This window comes from Canis lupus, chromosome 8, assembly GCF_011100685.1.
Source record: "Canis lupus familiaris isolate Mischka breed German Shepherd chromosome 8, alternate assembly UU_Cfam_GSD_1.0, whole genome shotgun sequence".
NCBI lineage: Eukaryota > Metazoa > Chordata > Mammalia > Carnivora > Canidae > Canis > Canis lupus.
This window is the reverse complement of record NC_049229.1, coordinates 607,445-629,108: the sequence shown is the minus strand read 5'-3', so window position 1 is coordinate 629,108 and position 21,664 is coordinate 607,445. Positions and strand designations below refer to the sequence as shown.

The window sequence follows — 21,664 nt, the reverse complement described above, 5'->3', positions numbered from 1 at the left end:
AGAGCCTCTTGTCACAAGATCTGTACACACACATGAAGAGAAATAAGGGCTTTGTTATTGATATTGTTTACCTGAGGTCAAAAAGCAGACACCAGCAAAGGGAAAATGAATCCACCCCATAAAGAGGCAGACTCTCCTTTGTCTCTAAAATGAGAATATAAGGAAGTAACGAAGAGCAATATTTAGTATGTTTACTTGGCCGAGGTCACTGGGGCAAAGAACCCCAAGGAAGTAATTAAGACATGTGTTCACTGGTGTTTAGTTCATTAGGAATCACTGAGGGAAAAGGAAGCCTGTAGGATAGAAATTTCTGTCAGTCTAATATTACTATTTAGCAAGGGATTATCTGCTGTTTTCAGCATCCAAATAAGATGACCAACTTATTTCACTAAGCATTATGATTTCTAGATCTATCCATGTTATTGCAAATTGCAAGATTTAATACTTTTATATTTTTAGATATAATATATTTATAGATATTTATAGATATATATCATATATATCTTTACCTATTCATTTATTGATGGGCACTTTTAAATAATGTGTAATAAACATAAGGGTATATGAATCTTTTCAAATTAGTGTTTTTATATTCTTTGGGTAAATACCCAGTAGTGGAAGTACTGGATCATAGGATATTCTATTTTTAATTATTTGAGGAAGCTCTATACTCTTTATCACAATAGCTGCAACAGTGTGCATTCCCACCAACAATTCATGAGAGTTTCTTTTTCTCCACATACTCACCAGCACTTGTTTCCTCCTCTGTGTGTGTGTGTGTGTGTGTGTTAGCCATTCTTATAGATGTGATATAATATCTCATAGTCATTTTAATTTACATTTCTCTGATGACAAGTGATGTTGATCATCTTTTATTTTTTTAATTTTTTTATTTTAAGTTAGTTTTTTATTGGAGTTCAATTTGCCAACACATAGCATAACACCCAGTGCTCATCCCATCAAGTGCCCCCCTCAGTGCTCGTCACCTTGTCACCCCCACCCCCCGCCCACCTCCCCTTCCACCACCCCTAGTTCTTTTCCCAGAGTTAGGAGTCTTTATGTTCTGTCTCCCTTTCTGATATTTCCCACACATTTCTTCTCCCTTCCCTTCTATTCCCTTTCACTATTATTTATATTCCCCAAATGAATGAGAACATACACTGTTTGTCCTTCTCCGATTGACTTACTTCACTCAGCATAATACCCTCCAGTTCCATCCACGTTGAAGCAAATGGTGGGTATTTGTCGTTTCTAATGGCTAATATTCCATTGTATACATCAACCACATCTTCTTTATCCATTCATCTTTTCATGTGTCTGTTGGCCATCTGGTTGTCTTCTCAGGAGAAATATTTGTCCATGTCTCTGCTAAATACCCTGTCTTTTGATTGGAACATTTAGTTCATTTAGATTCAAAGTGATTATCAACAGATATGTACTTATGAAATTTTATTTCTGGTTTTGTGGTTGTTTTGCTAATTCTTCTCTGTTCTCTATTTTTGCCTTGCTTTGTCTCTTGTGGTTTGATGGCCTTCTTTAGTGATATGCTTGGAATCCTTTAAATGTTTTATATATCCATTATAGATTTTTTTATTTGTGTTTACCATTAGGTTCACATACAACATCTTATGAATATAGCAGTCTATACTATGTTGATGGTCATAAGTTTGAACAAATTTTAAAAGCATTAAATTTTTACTGCCCTCCCCATGTTATATGAATATGATCTCATAGTTCATATTCTTTATTTTGTGCATCTCTTGATTGATTTTTGTATTTATAATTTGTTTTACTGCCTTTGTGCTTTAACCACTATACTGATTTTATAATGATTAGTCTACTACTTTTTTATATGTCTGCATTACCTTTTAAATGTTTTCCTTTTATGTTTCCTTATAAATGTTTTCCTTTAGTCTTATTCCTACTATAGCCTTTTCTTTCCACTCAATAATCCACATTAATGTTTTTTGTAAGGCTGGTTTAGTGGTGATAAAGTCCTTTAACTTTTGGTTGTCTGGGGAAATTTATGCCCCTTCTACTCTGAATAATGGCCTTGCTGGGCATTCTTGGATACAAGTTTTTCTTTTTTCTTCTCTTTTTTTTTCCTTTGAGGACTTTGAACCTACTCTTTTTTTTTTTTTTTTGCTTTAAGTTTTTGTTAAAAGATCAGCTGATAGGGCAGCCCAGGTGACTCAGTGGCTTAGTGCCACCTTCAGCAGGGCCTGATCCTGGAGACCCAGAATAGAGTCCCGCATTGGACTCCATGCTTGGGGGCTGCTTCTACCTCTGCCTGTGTCTCTGCTATTCTCTCTCTCTCTCTCATGAATAAATAAATAAAATCTTTAAAAGAAAGATCAGCTGATAACCTTATGGACTTTCCCTTGTATGTCTTTTAAACATTTCTCTGCTGCTTTTAAAGTTCTCAATCACTACTTTTTACCATTTTATTTGTTATGTGTCTTGCTGTGGACCTCCTTGGGTTGATTTTGTCGGAGGCTCTCTGTGCCTCCTAGATGGGGATATCTGTTTCCTTCTCCAGGTTAGGGAAATCTTAAGCTATTATTTCTTCAAATAATTTTTTTGTCCCACTTATCTATCTTCAGAGATCCCTTTCTGGGATCCTTATAATGCCACTGTTATTAGGTTTGATGATGTCACTTAGTTCCCTTAATGTATTCTTATGTTTTATTATTATTCTTTTTTTTTTCTATATGCTGTTCAGCTTTATTACTTCCCATTATCCTGTCTTCCAGATCACTGATCTGCTCTTCTGCTTTCTCTCATGTTTAATCAATATTCCCTTTGGTGTATTTTTTTTAATCTCAGTTTTTGCATTCTTCATCTCTGGTTCATTTTTATATTTCCTATATCCTTGTTGAAGGTTTCACTAAGATTTTTCAGTTTCCTCAAGTCCAGCAGGAATCTTTATAACCTTTACTTTGAATTCTTTATCAGTCATGTTATTTGTTTCATTTTGCTCTTTTGCTATGGCTTGGCCTTATTCTTTTATTTGAGACATATTCTTCTGTTTCTTCATTTTATCTGATTCTCTGTTTGTTTCTATGTATTAGGAAATCCAGATATGTTCCAGACCTTAAAAATTATGGCCTTGTGAAAAAGAGGTCTTACGGTGCCCTGTAGTACAACAACCCTGTTTCCCAGACCAAGAACTTCAGGTGTGTTCACCATGTAGGTTGCATGTGCCCAACTCTTGTGCCTGATCTGTGTTTATTTTCAGTCCAGTTGGCTGCAATGGTCCCCTTTGCTTGTTGTGGACACATGGGCATGATTAGGTTCCTATGCTGTTATTGGGCCTGTCAGGGCTTGTAGTTGCCATGTCAGCAGTCAGAGTACCTGGAGTTAAGGCCCATTGATTGTAGAAACAAATTTAAGCCCCACACATTATCAAAGCCAGATATGATTGGGACTGGTCTTAGTGCAGGTTCGCCATGTCTAGGGTGTCTGGTGTGGCTCTCTAATCCTCTTGTTTCACCATGCTTGTTTCACCCTTCTCTTTGTGGTTAATCCTGCCAAGTATTTGTTTCCCAAAATACCTGCCCTTCTGACCTTTTCTGATATGGCCTCTTCTCTATAATTAACTATGGAAAATCTGTTCTTCCCCAGGTCCATTTCAGAGTTAGATGCACTAAAGTGTCTGTTATCGCAGTGTGTTTGTGGAGCAAGGTGACCTCAGGATTTTCCTACTCTGCCATCTTCCCCAAACTCCCAATATGCCTGAATTTTAAGACAAAACACTCTTCAAAGTCCTCCAGCAGAGGTAACTAGTCATAGATTAAATTCAGTAGTATGTTGTGAACAAAGCTATATACACAAAGTTTACTTTTGTTTTTGCTTGTTTGGTTTAGGTTTTTGGTTTTTAGGTTTTTTTTAACTAGTCTTTGAACAGAATCTTCTGATTTACCATTGAAGAAAAAGACAGTGAGTAACTAACTTGATGCATTTCTTCTTTTTTAATGACTTTCAGTTTCCCCTCTCAGAAAGGTCAGTGTCAAAACCTATTGATTCTTAGAACTCTTACCACAGTTTACAGAAAAGAATTTCTAATACATGAAAAAATCAAAATTTAAATAAAAATCAGGTTAGCAAAGGGTCTGATCACTGGTCTTATATTTTAAAAGTTTATTGAGTAGAATTACACCTCAAAAGTGAAATAGATAATTATGAGTGGAAATTCTTGGCATTTGAAATTTGAAGAACAGTGCTGGAATTGGATATTAAGTCATATATCTATGGATGTCCATTGTCCTAAGAAGTTTCCACTATCTCCATGTCCCCAAACTTACAAACAGAAAGCTGTAGGATGCTCCATACCTTTAGGTCAATGTATATGGCTTAACCCAAACCACAGAGTTGTCATGTTTCAGAGATGCAGAAACCCCCCCCTGGAGGTCACTATTCATTAATCTTTGTTAGTGTAAGATGATGAAGCATGAGATTTCTAGCGGGGAAGCACGAGTTCATAATCATGCTCAAGGCTACAGGAAGAAGGCCTAGTGACACAAGTCATCTTGATGAGGGCATATTCTGTTTCTGGTGCATCTCTATATGTCCTCACTCTCTTTGTGGTGGAGTCAATATTCTCATATCCATCATCATTGGAGCTCAGGGAGGGCCTCCGACACGGTCTGTGACTAATGACAGAGTAGCACAGTTCCTCAGAACCACTGCCATTCTCATTTTCCTGCCAAGCACAAGAATAATAATAACAATAATAAATCAAGGATCCAGGACCATTAATCAAATTTGAGTTTAGTGACTGCCCCTCCTTTCTTCTTGTCTTATGGTTATCTTAACATATCAGGTATCCAAAGCACTTTCTCAAAAGGGCTTCAGAAATATCTTATAGATTTCATTTTAGCAAAATGTACTGTGCTCCAAGCTATTGTTCATTATGTTTTTGTTTCACTTCAAATAACAAAAGAGAAAAGAAGGATATTATTATCATTCTGAATATCTAAAAATTGTAGTTGTATACATTGAGTCACACATATTCAGACATAATATATGCAATAATCATACCTCAAGTAATTAATTGAACTATATAAAACATTAAGTTTCATAAGACAAAGTAAAATTAAATTTTTGAGCTTAAATACATTCTCAACTGCACAGACTATGAAAGAAAAATGAAAGCATTAAGATACTATATTGTAATTAAATCAATAAAATGTTTGTGATATGGTATTAAAAGGAATAAACATTTTTATGTCTATTAATTTCCACCATATTTTTTAAAGATTTTATTTATTCACTCATGAGAGACACAGAGAGAGAGAGAGAGAGTGACGCAGAGACACAGGCAGAGGGAGAAGCAGGCTCCATGCAGGGACCCCGACACAGGACTCAATCCTGGGACTCCAGAATCATGCCTCAGGCTGAAGGCAGGCACTTAACCACTGACCCACCCAGAGATCCCCAATTTCCACCATATTTGTAAATATAAATGCTAATTCCTGGGTTTAAATATTAGAAGGTAACATAGAAAGCTGAAAAAAATTAATGTTTTATGATGGTCAAATTATAAGTATAAATTTATTTCATTTTATTTTCATTATAGTAATTTTGAAAATGTATTTAAAAAATCTAAACAATAAATAAATAAATAAATAAATTGTACATCAGCAAAACCGTAAAAAAAATGAAAATTAAAATAATAAACTTCAGTAGAATTTGGGTCAACCAGAAGAATTTTCCAGTCACTTAAATCAGTTAATATATTGTTTTATTTTTTAATGTTCTCTATTTCTGCATTAAAACTATAAAGGAAATTATTTATAGCATAAAATACTTTGATAAGCTTATTCAAAAATTACAAGAAAGACAGCTACCCTTAAATAGTCATCTGTAGTTTAACATTTATCACACAAATTAATATTTTTTATTACCTGATTAGAAGTGGGTGAAACTCCTTTACCTGAAGGATTAAAAAAAAAAGTAACTAAGATTTTTGACTATCACAAGTTGGAGGAAAAAGTGAAAAGGATAAAATACAGTGATAAAACTGGAAAGAAGTCCACCATCTAAGCATGTAACATTATCTCATTATTATTAAGGTTCTCAAGTTGAATGACAATATCAGGAAAGAATATATGTCAGTATATGTGAATATATGTAAAAGAATATATGTGAATATATGTTGATGAAACAGTAATACTATGCTTCTTTGTATTTTCCTAAAGTAAATTTGCTAAATAAAGGTAGATTTTGGAATTGGGTAATAAAATTTTCTTCACAAACATGCCACAACAATAAAGTGGGGCAAGTTTCAAGAAGGAACGATTATATATGAAATTTAAGATATAAATTCTATAAAGCTATCATAGAGAATCTTTTTTTTTTATCATAGAGAATCTTAATTCTTAAAGATAAAAAATCATTACAGAGAAGGATACTGAAGTAACAAGATGAACTATTTTAAATTAAGTACCAATGTATAGATTCAAGTCAATTGCATCTATGAATGCTAAAGTAATTTATATTTTTGTTGTTAATCTGAGATCCACAACTAGTATTTTTTAGAGAATTATTTATTCATTTGTTCATATCCATTTTTTAAGCTTATTTCTGTCTTTATTTCCCTTACCTCAGGGACATTTCTAGAAAAAAATTGTTATGGATAGTGTCAAAGAGGTTACAAAACCAAAAGGCAACCTATGAAATGGTATAAGATATTTCCAAATGACATATTTGATAATGGGTTAGTATCTAAAATATATAAAGAACTTATAAAACTCAAAAAACAAAAAAACAAATAATCCAATAATAATGGGCAAAAGACATGAAAAGACATTTTTCCACAGAAGACATACAGATAGCTAACAGGCACATGAAAAGATGCTCAACATCACCCATCATCAGAGAAATGCAAATCAAAACTACAACTGCTTCTCTCCAAAAGCAGTGCAGTGTCCTTCAGGCTCTATTCCAGCTGAGCTCTGGCCTTTACAACTCCAAGCTTTAAGCCTTGCTGATTGCAAGAACTCATGATAATTCAAGTCCTCCCATTTTTCTAGCCAATGACATTGGGAAAGCATTCTACTTGTGTGTTCCTCTGTGTGCTCCTCTGTCTCCCTTCTCTGTATCCATGGCTTCCTCCCTTCCATGGTACCCATGATCCGTTTCTCCCCTAAACCACACATCTGCACTTTCTACGTTATTCAATGTGGTCTCTTCCTTCCCTTAAGTTGTTGAGTTTGTTCAGTCAGTCTTCAGGTCTATTTCTAGGGTATTTAGGATAATTTGCTTGTTATCTAGTCATGTTTGTGGAATGAGACAAGCCTAGGATCCCTCTACTCCATGGCCATCTTCCTGCTCCCCACAACTAGTATTTTTTTAATTAACAAACTAGAATAAGGGAGGTCAAAGAACACTAAATATCGCAAAAATCCCAATTTATAAGAGGAATATTAAGTAATTCTGAAATTTACAACTTAATAAGTTTGATAGTGACCCTTAGCAAAATACTACTTTATACTAAATAAATTTAACAGATTCTGCAAAACTACATTATGTTAATAACTTTTCATAGCTCATTATTTTTCATAAATTGAAGTCATGTTCAATGCATTCATTTCATGTATGGGATTTTATTTATTTACTTATTTATAAATCATTCATATATAATAATATAATTATATATGAACTGAGGGGATTATATATGAATGGAGGGAATTATATATAAACTGAGGAATTGCATAGCTTGAATAAATTCAATCACAGCATTAAATATAATTTGAAAAGCCAATTATCCATATAAAGAGCATGAGAAAATTAGACTACTGGGTGAAACAATTGTCACTATTGGTGCTAAAGTTGTTAAAATTCTTAGTAACAAACATACTTAGTCTCAGTTCAAAAACGTGGAACATCCCATGACTATACTAAAGACCAGTTGAATTAATATTTAGAGTAGATTTCTTGTTGAATGTTAGGGCATTGATTAGAGAAAAAATATATACATTTTGTTAAAATCAGAATGAAAATATTAGAGAGAATTTCTGATGACTATGATTACCCTGAATCCCAACTGCCAACAAACATTTTGTCAGATGAGGCACTCCTTTTGTTCCTGAATAATGAAACTCGTCCTACTTTGAAAACCCTGAAGAAGTTATCTTGCACAGAAAACCCAAAGACTATGCCTTACCAATGGCACTTCAATATATTCAGACTCGAAGTGAAAATCAGACCCACCATGCTCTTGAAATGAGGTAGATTGTAACAGAAAAGTATTCCCTAATAAAACACCAAATTGAGCTAACAAAAGTGTTAATTTAGCATCATGGTGCTGTTATTGAATGAACTCTGTAAGTTCTAGATTATGAAAGGAAGCATATATATTCTATAGTACTGAATGAATGTCTTCATATCAGTGCACTTACCAGATATGGAATTAATATTGCACTCACAGACTTAAAAGCACTTCCAATCATTAATTGGAGTGGCTGCCTAGAAGTTGATCTCAGTAATGACAACCCACATAAAATAGAATCAGTGTTTCAGGGTTTTTTAAGTGTCCTATTGCCGCTATAACCAATTACCACAATGTGATGGCTTAAAACAATATGTGTTAGTTATCTTAAAATACTGGAGATCAAAATTAACAAAATTAGCCTCATAGGGCTAAAATCAAGGAATTGATAAGGCTGAACACCTTTCTGCAGAATCTAGGGGAGCTACATTTTCCCTTCTTTTCACTTTTAGAAGCTGCCCTCATTCTTTGGATCATGGCTTCCTCCTTTTTCAACCATAGACATAAAACCAGCAATGGCTGTTCAAATTTTATTCCTGATGCATTATTTTGGCACTATTTCTCCTGTTCCTCTCCATCACCTTCTAAAGATCTTTGTGTTTACTCTGGCCTCAGCTGTATAAACTAGATGAAAATATAACACCATATATGTAAAATGTGGAGAGGAGAGAAATAAAGAATATTCAAACTTAAATGATCTTCAACTTAATATGACTCCTGTATGCAGAAGATGTTTTATATAAACTTGATGTTAACCAAAAATCAAAAACCACTGTAAAGAAATGCAAAGGATAAGGAGAAAGAAATTTAAATGTAACACCAAAGAAAACCAGCAAACCAGGAGAGAGGAATGGATCAAATAAATATTCAGAAACAACCACAAAATAAGTAATAAAATAGCAATGATCTGTTTCTTTCAATAATTATCTTGAATGTAAATGAACTAAATGTCCCAGTCAAAAGACAAAGGGTGGCCAAAAGGCTTTTTAAAAAACCCAAAACCCATCTATATGCTGCCTACAGGAGACTCAGTTTAGACCTAAAGACACCTGAAGATTGGAAGAGGGGATGGAGAAACATTCATCATTCATCATTCATCATGTAATGGATGTCAAAAGAAAGCTGGATAGCAATACGCTCATTGCACAAAATAGACTTTAAGATGCTTTAAAAAGAGAAAAAGAAAGACACTATATAATGTAAAGGGGACAATCCAACAAGAAGATCTAACAATTATAAATATTAATGCACCCAGCATAGGAGCTCCCAAATCCACAAAACAGTTAATAATAAACATAAAGAAATAAATTGATAATAATACAATAATAAGAGGAGATTTTCACACCCCACTCACAGCAAGGATAGAGCATATAAGCAGGAAATGAACAAGGAAACAATGGCTTTGAATGGCACATTGAAACAGATGGACTTAACATATATTCAGAACACTTCATCCTAAAACAGCAGAATACACATTCCTCTCAAGTGTACATGGGACGTTCTCCAGGATAATTTGCATAATAAGCTAGAAAACAAATCTCAACAAATTTTTAAAAAGCGAAATCATACCATGCAACTTTTCTGACTATAACGCTATGAAACTAGAAGTCAACCACAAGAAAAAATCTGGAAAGGAGCAGCTGGGTGGCTCAGTGGTTGAGCGTCTGCCTTTGGCTCAGGGCATGATCCTGGGGTCCTGGAATCAAGTCCGGCATTGGGTTCCCCGTAGGGATCCTGCTTCTCCCTCTGCCCACATCTCTGCCTCTCTCTGTCATGAATAAATAAATAAAATCTTTTAAAAAAGAAAAATCTGGAAAGAGCACACACACATAGAGGTTATATGAAATTAAAAAGTACACGGAAACAAGTGAAAATGAAAACACGACAGTCCAAAGCCTTTGGGATGCAGCAAAAGTGGTTGTAAGAGGGAAGTATAAAGCAATACAGACCTACCTCAAGAAGCAAGAAAAATCTCAAATAAACTGCCTAGCCTTACACCTAAAGGAACTAGAAAAGGCACAACAAATGAAGCCTAAAGTCAAAAGAAGAAAGGAAATAATAAAGATTTGAGCAGAAATAAATGATATAGAAAAAACAACAGGAACAACAATAGAGAACAGATCAATGAAACCGGGAGCTGGTTCTTTGAAAATATTAATAAAACTGATAAGCCTCTAGCCAGACTTCTCAGAAGAAAAAAGAAGGGACTAAAATAAACAAAATCACAAATGAGAAAGAAAAAATAACAGAAGCCACATAAATACAAAAACTATGAGAATATTATGAAAAATGATATGCCAACAAATTGGACAACCTAGAAAAAATGGAAAAATTCCTAGAAACATATACATTACCAAAATTGAAACAGAAAGAGTAAATTTGAACAGCCCAACTATCAGCAAAGAAATTGAATCAATAATCAAAAATCGCCCACTAAACAAAATCCAGGACCAGAGAGCTTCACAGGCAAATTCTACCAAACATTCCAAGAAGAATTAATACTTTCTTAAACTCTTCCAAAAACAGAAAAGGAAGGAAAACTTCCAAATTCATTCAATCAGGACAGTATTACTCTGATACCAAAACTGGATAAAGACTCCAATAAAAAAGAGAAATACAGGCCAATATCCCTGGTAAGCATGGATACAAAAACCCAAACTATGATCAAAAAAATTCAACAAAACATTTTAAAAAATCATTTACCATGATCAAGTGGTATTTGTTCCTGGGTTGCAAAGGTAGTTCACTATTTGCAAACCAATCAACATAATTCATCAAATCAATAAGAGAAAGGATAAGAAGCATATAATCATTTCAACAGATCCATAAAAACCATTTGACAAAGTACAGCATCCATTCATGATAAAAACCCTGAACAAAGTATCTTTAGAAAAGACACACCTCAACATAATAAAGGTCTTATAGAAAACAACAACAACAACAACAAAACCATAGCTAAAATCATTTATAACGGGTAAAAACTGAGAGCTTTTCCCTTAAGGTCAATAAGAAGACAAGGATGTCCACTGTCATCTCTTCTATTCAATATGGTACTAGAAGTCCTAGCTGCTATAATCAGACGAAAAGAAATAAAAGGAATGCAAATCAATGAAGAAGTCAAAATTTCATATTTGCAAATAACATGATACTCTACATAGAAAACCTGACTCATCCAAAAATCTGCTAGAACTGATGAACAAATTCATTAAAGTTGCAAAATACAAAATCAATGTGCATAAATCAGTTGAATTTCTATAAATTAATAATGAAGCATCAGAAAGATAAATTAAGGAATCAATCCCATTTACAATTGCACCAAAAATAAGATACCTAGGAATACCTGTCCAAAGAGATAAAAGATCTGTACTCTGAAAAATACAAAACACTGATGAAAGAAATTGAAGAGAACACAAAGATGGAAAGATATCCCATCCTCATGAATTAGAAAAACAAATAGTGGGACGCCTGGGTGGCTCAGCAGTTAAAGCATCTGCCTTTGGCCCAGGATGTGATCCTGGATCCCAGGATTGAGTCCCACATCAGGCTGCCTGCACGGGGCCTGCTTCTCCCTCTGCCTGTGTCTCTGCTTCTCTCTCTGTGTGTCTCTCATGAATAAATAAATAAAATCTTTTTTAAAAAGAACAAATATTGTTAAAATATCTATACTACCCAAAGCAATCTACCCAATTAATGCAATCTCTATCAAAATAACAACAGCATTTTTCATAGAACTAGTATAGACAATTTTACAATTTGTATCAAAACACAAAAGACCCTGAACTGCCAAAGCAGTCTTGAAACAGAAAAGCAAAACTGGAGGCATCACAGTTTCGGACTTCAAGTTATATCACAGGGCTGTAGTGATCCAAACAGTATCATACTGGAAATATATATATATATATAACATAATATATATTTGTCTATATTTTTATTTATATATTTATATATTTTATATATGAATATATATAAATATATATTATATATATATATGATTTCACTCATGTGAAATTTCAGAAATAAGACACATAAACATGGCAGGAAAAAAAACAGAAAATCAAACCAGGAAACAGATTCTTAACAATAGAGAACAAACTGATGATTACTGGAGGGGAGTGGGTGAGGGGATGGTTTGAATAGGTCACGGGTATTAAGGAGGGCACTTATAGTGAGGAGCACTGAATGTTCTGTGTAAGTGATGAATCACTAAATTCTACACCTAAAACTAATATCACACTGTATGTTAACTAACCAGAACTTAAATTAACACTTGAGGGAAAAAAATGATAGGTCTTACATCCCTCCTCTCCACCACTAAAACAAGATATGGTATATAGGTGATGTATGGAATTGCTGAATCACTGTATCATCCACCAAAAGCTAATATTACACTTTAGAAAAAAGTAAAATATTACACTTTAGAAAACGGGAAAATATTGACAGATTTGGGAGTATACACATATTAAAATGAATATATCTTTTTTTAATGTCAATTTTATTTATTTATTTATTTATTTATTTATTTATTTATTTTATAATAAATTTATTTTGTATTGGTGTTCAATTTGCCAACATACAGAATAACACCCAGTGCTCATCCCATCAAGTGCCCCCATCAGTGCCTGTCACCCATTCATTTCCACCCACTGCCCTCCTCCCCTTCGACCACCCCTAGTTCGTTTCCCAGAGTTAGGAGTCTTCATGTTCTGTCTCCCTTTCTGGTATTTCCTACCCATTTCTTCTCCCTTCCCTTCTATTCCTTTTAACTATTATTTATATTCTCCAAATGAATGAGAACATATAATGTTTGTCCTTCTCCGATTGACTTATTTCACTCAGCATAATACCCTCCAGTTCCATCCACCTTGAAGCAAATGGTGGGTATTTGTCGTTTCTAATGGCTGAGTAATATTCCATTGTATACATAAACCACATCTTCTTTATCCATTCATCTTTCTATGGACACCGAGGCTCCTTCCACAGTTTGGCTATTGTGGACATTGCTGCTAGAAACATCGGGGTGCAGGTGTCCCAGCGTTTCATTGCATCTGTATCTTTGGGGGTAAATTCCCAGCAGTGCAATTGCTGGGTCGTAGGGCAGGTATATTTTTAACTCTTTGAGGAACCTCCACACAGTTTTCCAGAGTGGCTGCACCAGTTCACATTCCCACCAACAGAATAAGAGGGTTCCCTTTTCTCCACATCCTCTCCAACATTTGTGGTTTCCTGCCTTGTTAATTTTCCCCATTCTCACTGGTATGAAGTGGGATCTCATTGTGGTTTTGATTTGTATTTCCCTCATGGTCAGTGATGCAGAACATTTTCTCATGGGCATGTTGGCCATGTCTATGTCTTCCTCTGTGAGATTTCTGTTCATGTCTTTTGCCCATTTCATGATTAGATTGTTTGTTTCTTTGCTGTTGAGTTTAAGAAGTTCTTTATAGATCTTGGAAACTAGCCATTTACCTGATACGTCATTTGCAAATATCTTCTCCCATTCTGTAGGTTGTCTTTTAGTTTTGTTGAATGTATCCTTTGCTGTGCAAAAGCTTCTTATCTTGATAAAGTCACAATAGTTCATTTTTGCTGTTGTTTCTTTTGCCTTCGTGGGTGTATCTTGCAAGAAGTTACTGTGGCCGAGTTCAAAAAGGGTGTTGCCTGTGTTGTCCACTAGGATTTTGATGGACTCTTTTCTCACATTTAGATCTTTCATCCATTTTGAGTTTATCTTTGTGTATGGTGAAAGAGAGTGGTCTAGTTTCATTTTTCTGCATGTGCATGTCCAATTTTCCCAGCACCATTTATTGAAGAGACTGTCTTTGCTTCCAATGGATAGTCTTTCCTCCTTTATCGAATATTAGTTGCCCATAAACTTCAGGGTCCACTTCTGAATTCTCTATTCTGTTCCATTGATCTATGTGTCTGTTTTTGTGCCAGTACCACACTGTCTTGATGACCACAGCTTTGTAGTACAACCTGAAATCTGGCATTGTGATGCCCCCAGCTATGGTTTTCTTTTTTAAAATTCCCCTGGCTATTCGGGGTCTTTTCTGATTCCACACAAATCTGAAAATAATTTGTTCTAACTCTCTGAAGAAAGTCCATGGTATTTTGATAGGGATTGCATTAAATGTAAATACCATAATTTTAAAAGTAGACTCATTTTCTTAGAATGGAGAGGACAATGATAAAAGGAGAACAGAGATATGAATGGAATAAAAAATAAAGACAAGGTGATTCTGAAAAGAAAATATTTAGATTTTATGTTACATAGATTTATTTTTTAAGCTATCTGTTTGCTTTGGCAAATTCAAATTGGATTAACTCCAAAGCGAATTTAATCATTTGGGCAGAAAATGGTAATAGTGGCTGAAAAAAATCATATTTAATGAATTAATAGTCCCAAAAAATGATATTGTTTCTAATTAGAAAAACTTGGTTTTACTGAGATTTATATCATAGTCCAAAAGATTGATCTTATTTTTCACCTTCTGAAAATACCTTCAACCCCATCCTCCCCTCTCTCACAGCCTTTCACAGGAAGAATAACATATAAGCAAAATATGTGAAAAATATATTCAGAGAGGCAAGCCTCAGAAACAGCAGTCAGGAAAGGAAGCAAGTAGGAAAGTCTATTCACACCAGATTTTAGCCTCCTGGTGAAACAGGTATGTGGAGTGGTGATAGGTGGGAATGTGATTTGTAAAAGTTCCCCTTAATAAGACCCAATGCTGTAGCAGTTCATCAAGTGTCATTTAGTATGCTGGTTTGTATTTCAGGGAATGTAATTTATCTGCCTGAATCCATGTAATAATGAAGTATGATTCCAAGGAATATTAATTTAAATCAAGATAAATAAGTTCATTGTACATTGCACTCAAGAATGATGTATATTCAACAATAACATCTCAAGAATTTGGGCATAATGTATATCTCAAACATTTTACTAATAGAAGAAGGCATTACATTCTCAAAAAAAAAAATAGATGGAAAGCACCCACACTCGCACATGCAGAAACAATGTTAGGAATGAGCAAGAAGAAACCACTACAGATCCTAGAAACATTAAATACATAGAAGTATATACATAATAATTTTAAGTTTCAAGACTTTAAAACATTAATTGAAAAAAAAGAAAACAACAAATGTAATGAGAAATGAAACTCATAAAGCTGCAAGAAAATGGTAATAGTCTGTAGGTTTTCATCTGCATGTTAAAAATTTTCTTTATAAATGTCTTCTACCCTAGATAGCTTCACCAGAAAATTATTTCAAAGATTATAAGAAGAAAAATTCATCAGTCACCAATTCTTTATGAAGTAGGAAAAATCCAAGGCTGGATGACTGAAGGGCACCCACACCTTAGGTGTCCCCAAGAAAAGGCATGTCAGGGAGCAGAAAGGTAGCCATGACCTAGGACATGAACAGTAGGGTATAGAGGCCAGGGAAATGAAGAAAGAAACAGTTTTAGGATGTAGATTTTGACCAATATTTGTAAGTGCTAGTGATAGGGTAGTTTAAGATTGACAATTGTCTATTAGAGTCTGTAGTTACATTTTGGCAGAGGCACTTCACTTTTTTTTTAAACAAAACCTAGAGTTAGAAATGTATTTTCTGCCATGCTTTAGTACAATCATATACATATACATACAATCGATATGATTGTCTCCTATGACAATTTTATGTCTAACACTATGATGTTTTTAAAATATATTATTCTACTTATGGCTGTGATGATGTTTGGTGAAATACATTTATTTCATGGGCCATGAAATAGGCTCAATGAAGCAGTAGTTCCAGAAGCAAGCACCATGAGCTGAGAGGTGATTAAGAAATGAAAATTTCCAAATAATGAGGCTAAAAATGATATCAATACACTTGGCTGTAAGTTGAGGCAGTAGGGATAAAAAATGAGTTTCTTTCAGATATGTCTATCCCCAGGGACAAACATTGCTGTTCATAATTATTCATTCTGAGTAGTTACATGATTACTACATATGGTTACTATGCCAAAAAATGAGTACTAGAGCAAAAGAAGAAAAGAAAAAAAGAAGAGAAGAGAAAAAAGAAACACAACATAGCTAATTTTCAAATGGCCTTATTTAAAACTTCTATATAGAAATTAAAACAGCAGGATTTGGGTTAATTGCTTCCCATGGATGTTCATAAAGTGTTTCTCAAAATAAACCATACACAATAGTTTAATTTTGTTTTTTTTCTCTTTACCAAATAAGACATGTCTAACTTTTTTTCTATAGCTGATATCAAAGAAATTACTGCCTATGTTTTCTTGTAAGAATTTTATGGTTTCAGGTCTCACGTTAGCTCTTTAATTCATTTTGAGCTATGTGTATGTGTTGTAAAAAAGTGATCCAATTTCATTATATTGCATGTTGCTGTTCAGTTTTTCAGACACCATTTCACCATTTGTTGAAGAGACTATCTTTTTCCAATTATATATTCTTGCCTCCTTTATTAGTTTAGTTAGTTGTTAGTTAGTAGTTTAGATTAGTTGACCATAGAAATGTGGTTGTATTTCCAAAGTCTCTATTCTGTTCCATTGATCTATGTGTCTATTTTTTGTGCCTGTGCCATACTGTTTGGATAATGATAGCTTTGTAGTACATCTTGGAATCTGATATTGTGATATTTCCAGTTGTTCTTTTTCAAAACTACTTTGGCTCTTCAGGGTCTTTTGTGGTTCCATACAAATTTTAGGATTACTTGTTCTAGTTCTGTGAAAACTGTTGACACATTGATAGGGATTGATTTGAATCCATAGATTGCTTTGGGTAGTGTGTATGTTTTAACAAATTGGTTCTTTCAATCCATAAACATGGAATATCTTTCCATTTATTTGTGTTGTCTTCAATTTAGTTTATCAATGTTTTATAGTTTTCAGGGTACAGGTCTTTCACCTCCTTGGTTCAGTTTATTCTAAGGTATTTTATTCTCTTTGGTGTAATTGTGAGACTTTTTTCGATTTATGCTTCCTCTACCTCATTATTAACGTATAAAAATGTTATAGATTTCCGGATATTTTTTTTTCTTTGCAATTTTGCTGAATTCATTTATCAGTTCTAGTAGTCTTTGATGGGGTCTTTAGGGTTTTCTATAGTATTGTGTCATCTACAAATGAAAGTTTTTCTTCTTCCTTACCAATATGGATGCCTTTCTTTTTTCTTGTTTGATTAGTATGCCTAGGAATTCCAGTATGATGTTAAATAAAAGTGGTAAGAATAAATATTGGGACTACTCCAAAATAAAAAGTTTTTGAAGAGTAAAGGTAACCATCAGCCAAACAAAAAGGAAACCTACCCAATGGGAGAAGATATTTTCAAATGATATATCTGATAAAGAGTTAATATCCAAAAATATGTTTAGAATTTGAACAACTCAACACCGAAAAAAAAACAATTACAAAAATGGACAGAGGATCTGAACAGATATTTTTGCAGAAAAGACATGAGGATGGCCAACAGACATGAAAAGATGCTCAACATCACTCATCATCAGGTATATACAAATAAAAACTACAATGAGATTATCTGTCACAATGGTTAAAATTAACACAGGAGACAACAAATGTTGGAGAGGATGTGAAGAAAGAGGAACCCTCTTGTACTGTTGGTGGGAATGCAAACTGGTGCAGCCACTCTGGAGAACAGTGTGGAGGTTCCTCAAAATTTAAAAATAGAACTATCCTAGAATCCAGCAATTGCACTACTGGGTATTTACCTTCCAAAATACAAAAACATTAACTCAAATAAATATATGCACCCTGATGTTTATAGTAGCTTTGTTTACAATAACCAAATTATGGAAGCAGCCTAAGGGTCTATCAACTGATGAATAGATAAAGATAATGTAGTATGTGACACACACACACAGTGAAATATTACTTAGCAATAAAAAAAGAATGAAATCTTGCCATCTGTTATGACATGAGTTGAATAGTATTATGCTAAGCAAAATAAGACAGAGAAAGACAAATACCATATGATTTCATTCATATGTAGAGTTTAAGAAAGAAACACACCAAACAAACCAACGGTTCCCAGAGAGGAGTTGGGCAGGGGATGAGTGAAATAAGTGATGACATTAAGGAGTGCCTTGCTGTGATGAGCACTGAGTAATGTTTTGAATTGTTGAATCACCATATTGTACACCTGAAGCTAATAAAAACTGTATGATAACTATACTAGAATTAAAATAAAAACTTAATAAATTCAAAATGTACAATTCACAAGGAAAAAGAAGAAATTCAGGATACCCAGGAAAGAATGGAGTATTTCTTATAGTACAAATAGCTAAGAATCTAGTTTTCCCCCCCTCTTTCTGTATTTTACATGTCATTTGATTAACACTCTCTTGAGTTATTAGATTTTTAGCAAGGTAAATAAATGATTACTACTAACAAAAATGAGTTTAAAACTTGAGAAAAAAATTAAAAATTTAAGGAAATCAAAAAATAATATACAGATACTACTGTCATACAAAAAGTAATGAGTAATGAGTTTTGTTAGACAAAAAGGAAAGAAAGAAAGAAAGAAAGAAAGAAAGAAAGAAAGAAAGAAAGAAAGAAAGAAAGAAAGAAAGAAAGAAAAAAGAAGGGCTAAGACATCCCTAGAAGGACCCCAAGCTGTGTTTCCTGTCTAGCACAGTATCAGAACTAATTTAGATGTTTAAATTTACAACTTCCCTTGTCTTAAAAATGTTATGAAGCAATGACTTACTTTTCTTATCTTGAATTTGATTTTGTCTCTCAAATGTAGTCATTTCCTGCCTATAAAGGAAAGATATAATAACATGAGACAGCCCAGTCATCTGAAGCTGAAAACATACTTGAAAGAAAGGTTTCATTATTCTTAACCTAATGTCATTGGTAGATTTACAATTCAAATATTAATTAAAATTAAAAGTCTGCTTACTCCAGCTATGTCTGAAAAACCAGGAAACATAACCATAACTGATTACACTGTTGAAGGATATGTTAATTAACCTAATAAGGGGAATTCTTTTCACAAAGTATACGTATATCACATCACCACATACACTTTAAAAATTTTTAAATTTTGCTTGTCAATTATAACTCAATAAAGCTGGGGGGGGAAAAACAAAAATCTAGGAAAAGTGTGGTGCCTGGGCGGCTTAGTTGGTTAAGTATCCAACTCTTGACACCAATTCAGGTTGTGATCTCAGGGTCATGAGATTGAGTGCTGAAGTGGACCCCATCCTGGATATGCGGCCAACTTATGATTCTCTCTCTCCCTCTCCCTTTGACCCTCCCCCTGTACATTCACTCTCTCTACAAAAAAAATCTAGGAAAAGAATAAGAAGTAGAAAATAAAATTCCATATTTTATGAAACTTAAGGAATTGCTAAATTATCATACTATGTGTAATGTACCATATGTATGAAAAAAAAGTTGTGAAATATAGTAATATTTGGAACATTTTATTTATTTTTAAATAATAAATCAGAAGATCACTGTAAAACCATACTTGAATATGATAGGGTGCAAAGTCATGTTACAAAGAAGTTGGTGAATGATGAATCTGACTTGCTCAGCCAGTTCTGTGGTTGAGGATCTGACCATAAAACCCAAATCTGTCTAAATTCACGTTGTGGATTATCACCATCAACTACTGACTGCCTATTTTAAATAGTGAGACTGTGGCTAGCTTTTGCTTCCAGACTGGAAATCTCCCTGGATTTTCTTACCTTCCTTTATTATTATTATTTTTTTATTGACCTGTGCTAAAGTTTAAACTGTGTCCACCCCCAAATAAACTCCCAGTATATTGCAATGTGACTTTATTTGGAGACCGAGCCTTTCCAGAGAAAACTGATTTAGAATGAGATTGGTGAGGTGAGCTTTCATCTAATTTGAGTGTTGTCCTTATAAGAAGAGGAAATTTGGACACAGACAGGCATACGGTGAGGAAGATATGAAGACAGTCACATAAGCCAAGGTGAGAGGCCTCAGAAGAGACCCACTCTGCTAATACTTTGATCTTGTACTTAGGGCTTCCAAGATTATGAGCAAATAAATTTCTGTTATACCTCTTGGTCTGTGGTACTTCGTTATGGCAATTAAAGCAAATCAATGCAGCCTTATATAGAAATTAGTTCAGAAAATATTAAGGGTTAATACTATACTCACCCTTATCATCTTTGTTTTCTAAAGAGGATTGCCTGTAATCCCCACACCTATTTTGACTCTTCCACCACATAAGTCTTCACACATGTTAGAAGATAAAGATTAACAAATTGCCCTCCTCTCATTTCAGAACAAAGATGGACAGGAGATGACATGATAAAGACGAAACCACAAACACCTGCAACTCTCATGCAATGTTTGTTACCAAAAATACTTAGAATCAATATGAAGCAAAGAAAAAAATAAGCATTAACTCAAATAAAATAGTAGTAGATTAATTTCTCTCAGACAGTAAGAAAAATAAGGACATAGAATATCTGAAATACATAATTAATCAAGTTTCCTTAATAGATAAATTTCAACTTATGATCCTTTAAAAAAAGTCATTGGAATATTCAAAGCCTATAGGGCATAATAGACATAATACTAGTTAGCTTATACTTAGTACATACTGGTAGCACCCAAGCATGTGCTAATGAATGAATGTTAATTTTTTAAATGTTACCTTAACAACCACTATCTAAAGTTGTACTATTGGGCAGCCCCAGTGGCCCAGTGGTTTAGCGCTGCCTTCAGCCCAGGCATGATCTTGGAAACCCGGGATCAAGTCCCACCTCGGGCTCCCTGCATGGAGCCTGATTCTCCCTCTGCCTGTGTCTCTGCTTCTCTCTCTCTCTCTCTGTGCCTCTCATGAATAAATAAAATAAAATCTTTAAAAAAATAAAGTCGTACTATTTTTAATTGTAAGACTATTTTTCATAAGAAGAAATCACATTGAAAGAATATAAGTCAATTGGAGAAGGACAAACATTATATGGTCTCATTCAATAGGGGAATATAAAAAATAGTGAAAGGGAATGAAGGGGAAAGGAGAAAAAATGAGTGGGAAATAACAGAAAGGGAGACAGAACATGAGAGACTCCTAACTGTGGGAAAAGAACTAGGGGTGAGGGAAGGGGAGGTGGGAGAGGGGTGGGGGTGACTATGTGACTGGCACTGAGGGGGGCACTAGATGGGATGAGCCCTGGGTGTTATTCAATATGTTGGCAAATTGAATATCAATAAAAAATAAATTTATAAAATAAATAAATTGTATTAAATCTAAAATATATAAATAAATAAGGAATATAAGTAACTTGTTTAAAGTTGATGAACAATATATGACAAAGAACTTTGATAAAATCTGCAAGCAGAAATAACAGACACTGATAATAATGCAATAAAACCAGAAT

The 21,664-nt window shown here is 34.0% G+C and overlaps 1 protein-coding gene across 1 annotated transcript in view; it reads right to left on the bottom strand.

Annotated features, from left to right (window-relative positions):
- Positions 1-4,125: 4,125 nt before the first annotated feature.
- GCSAML (germinal center associated signaling and motility like) overlaps positions 4,126-21,664 on the bottom strand; it is a 120,317-nt gene continuing 102,778 nt past the window's right edge. The window contains exons 4-6 of the mRNA XM_038544016.1: positions 19,006-19,055; positions 5,907-5,935; positions 4,126-4,702 (exon numbers count right to left, since the gene is read on the bottom strand). Coding sequence (XP_038399944.1) covers positions 4,460-4,702; positions 5,907-5,935; positions 19,006-19,055 — 322 coding nt within the window. The 3' untranslated portion in view covers positions 4,126-4,459. The remainder of the gene's footprint in view (positions 4,703-5,906; positions 5,936-19,005; positions 19,056-21,664) is intronic.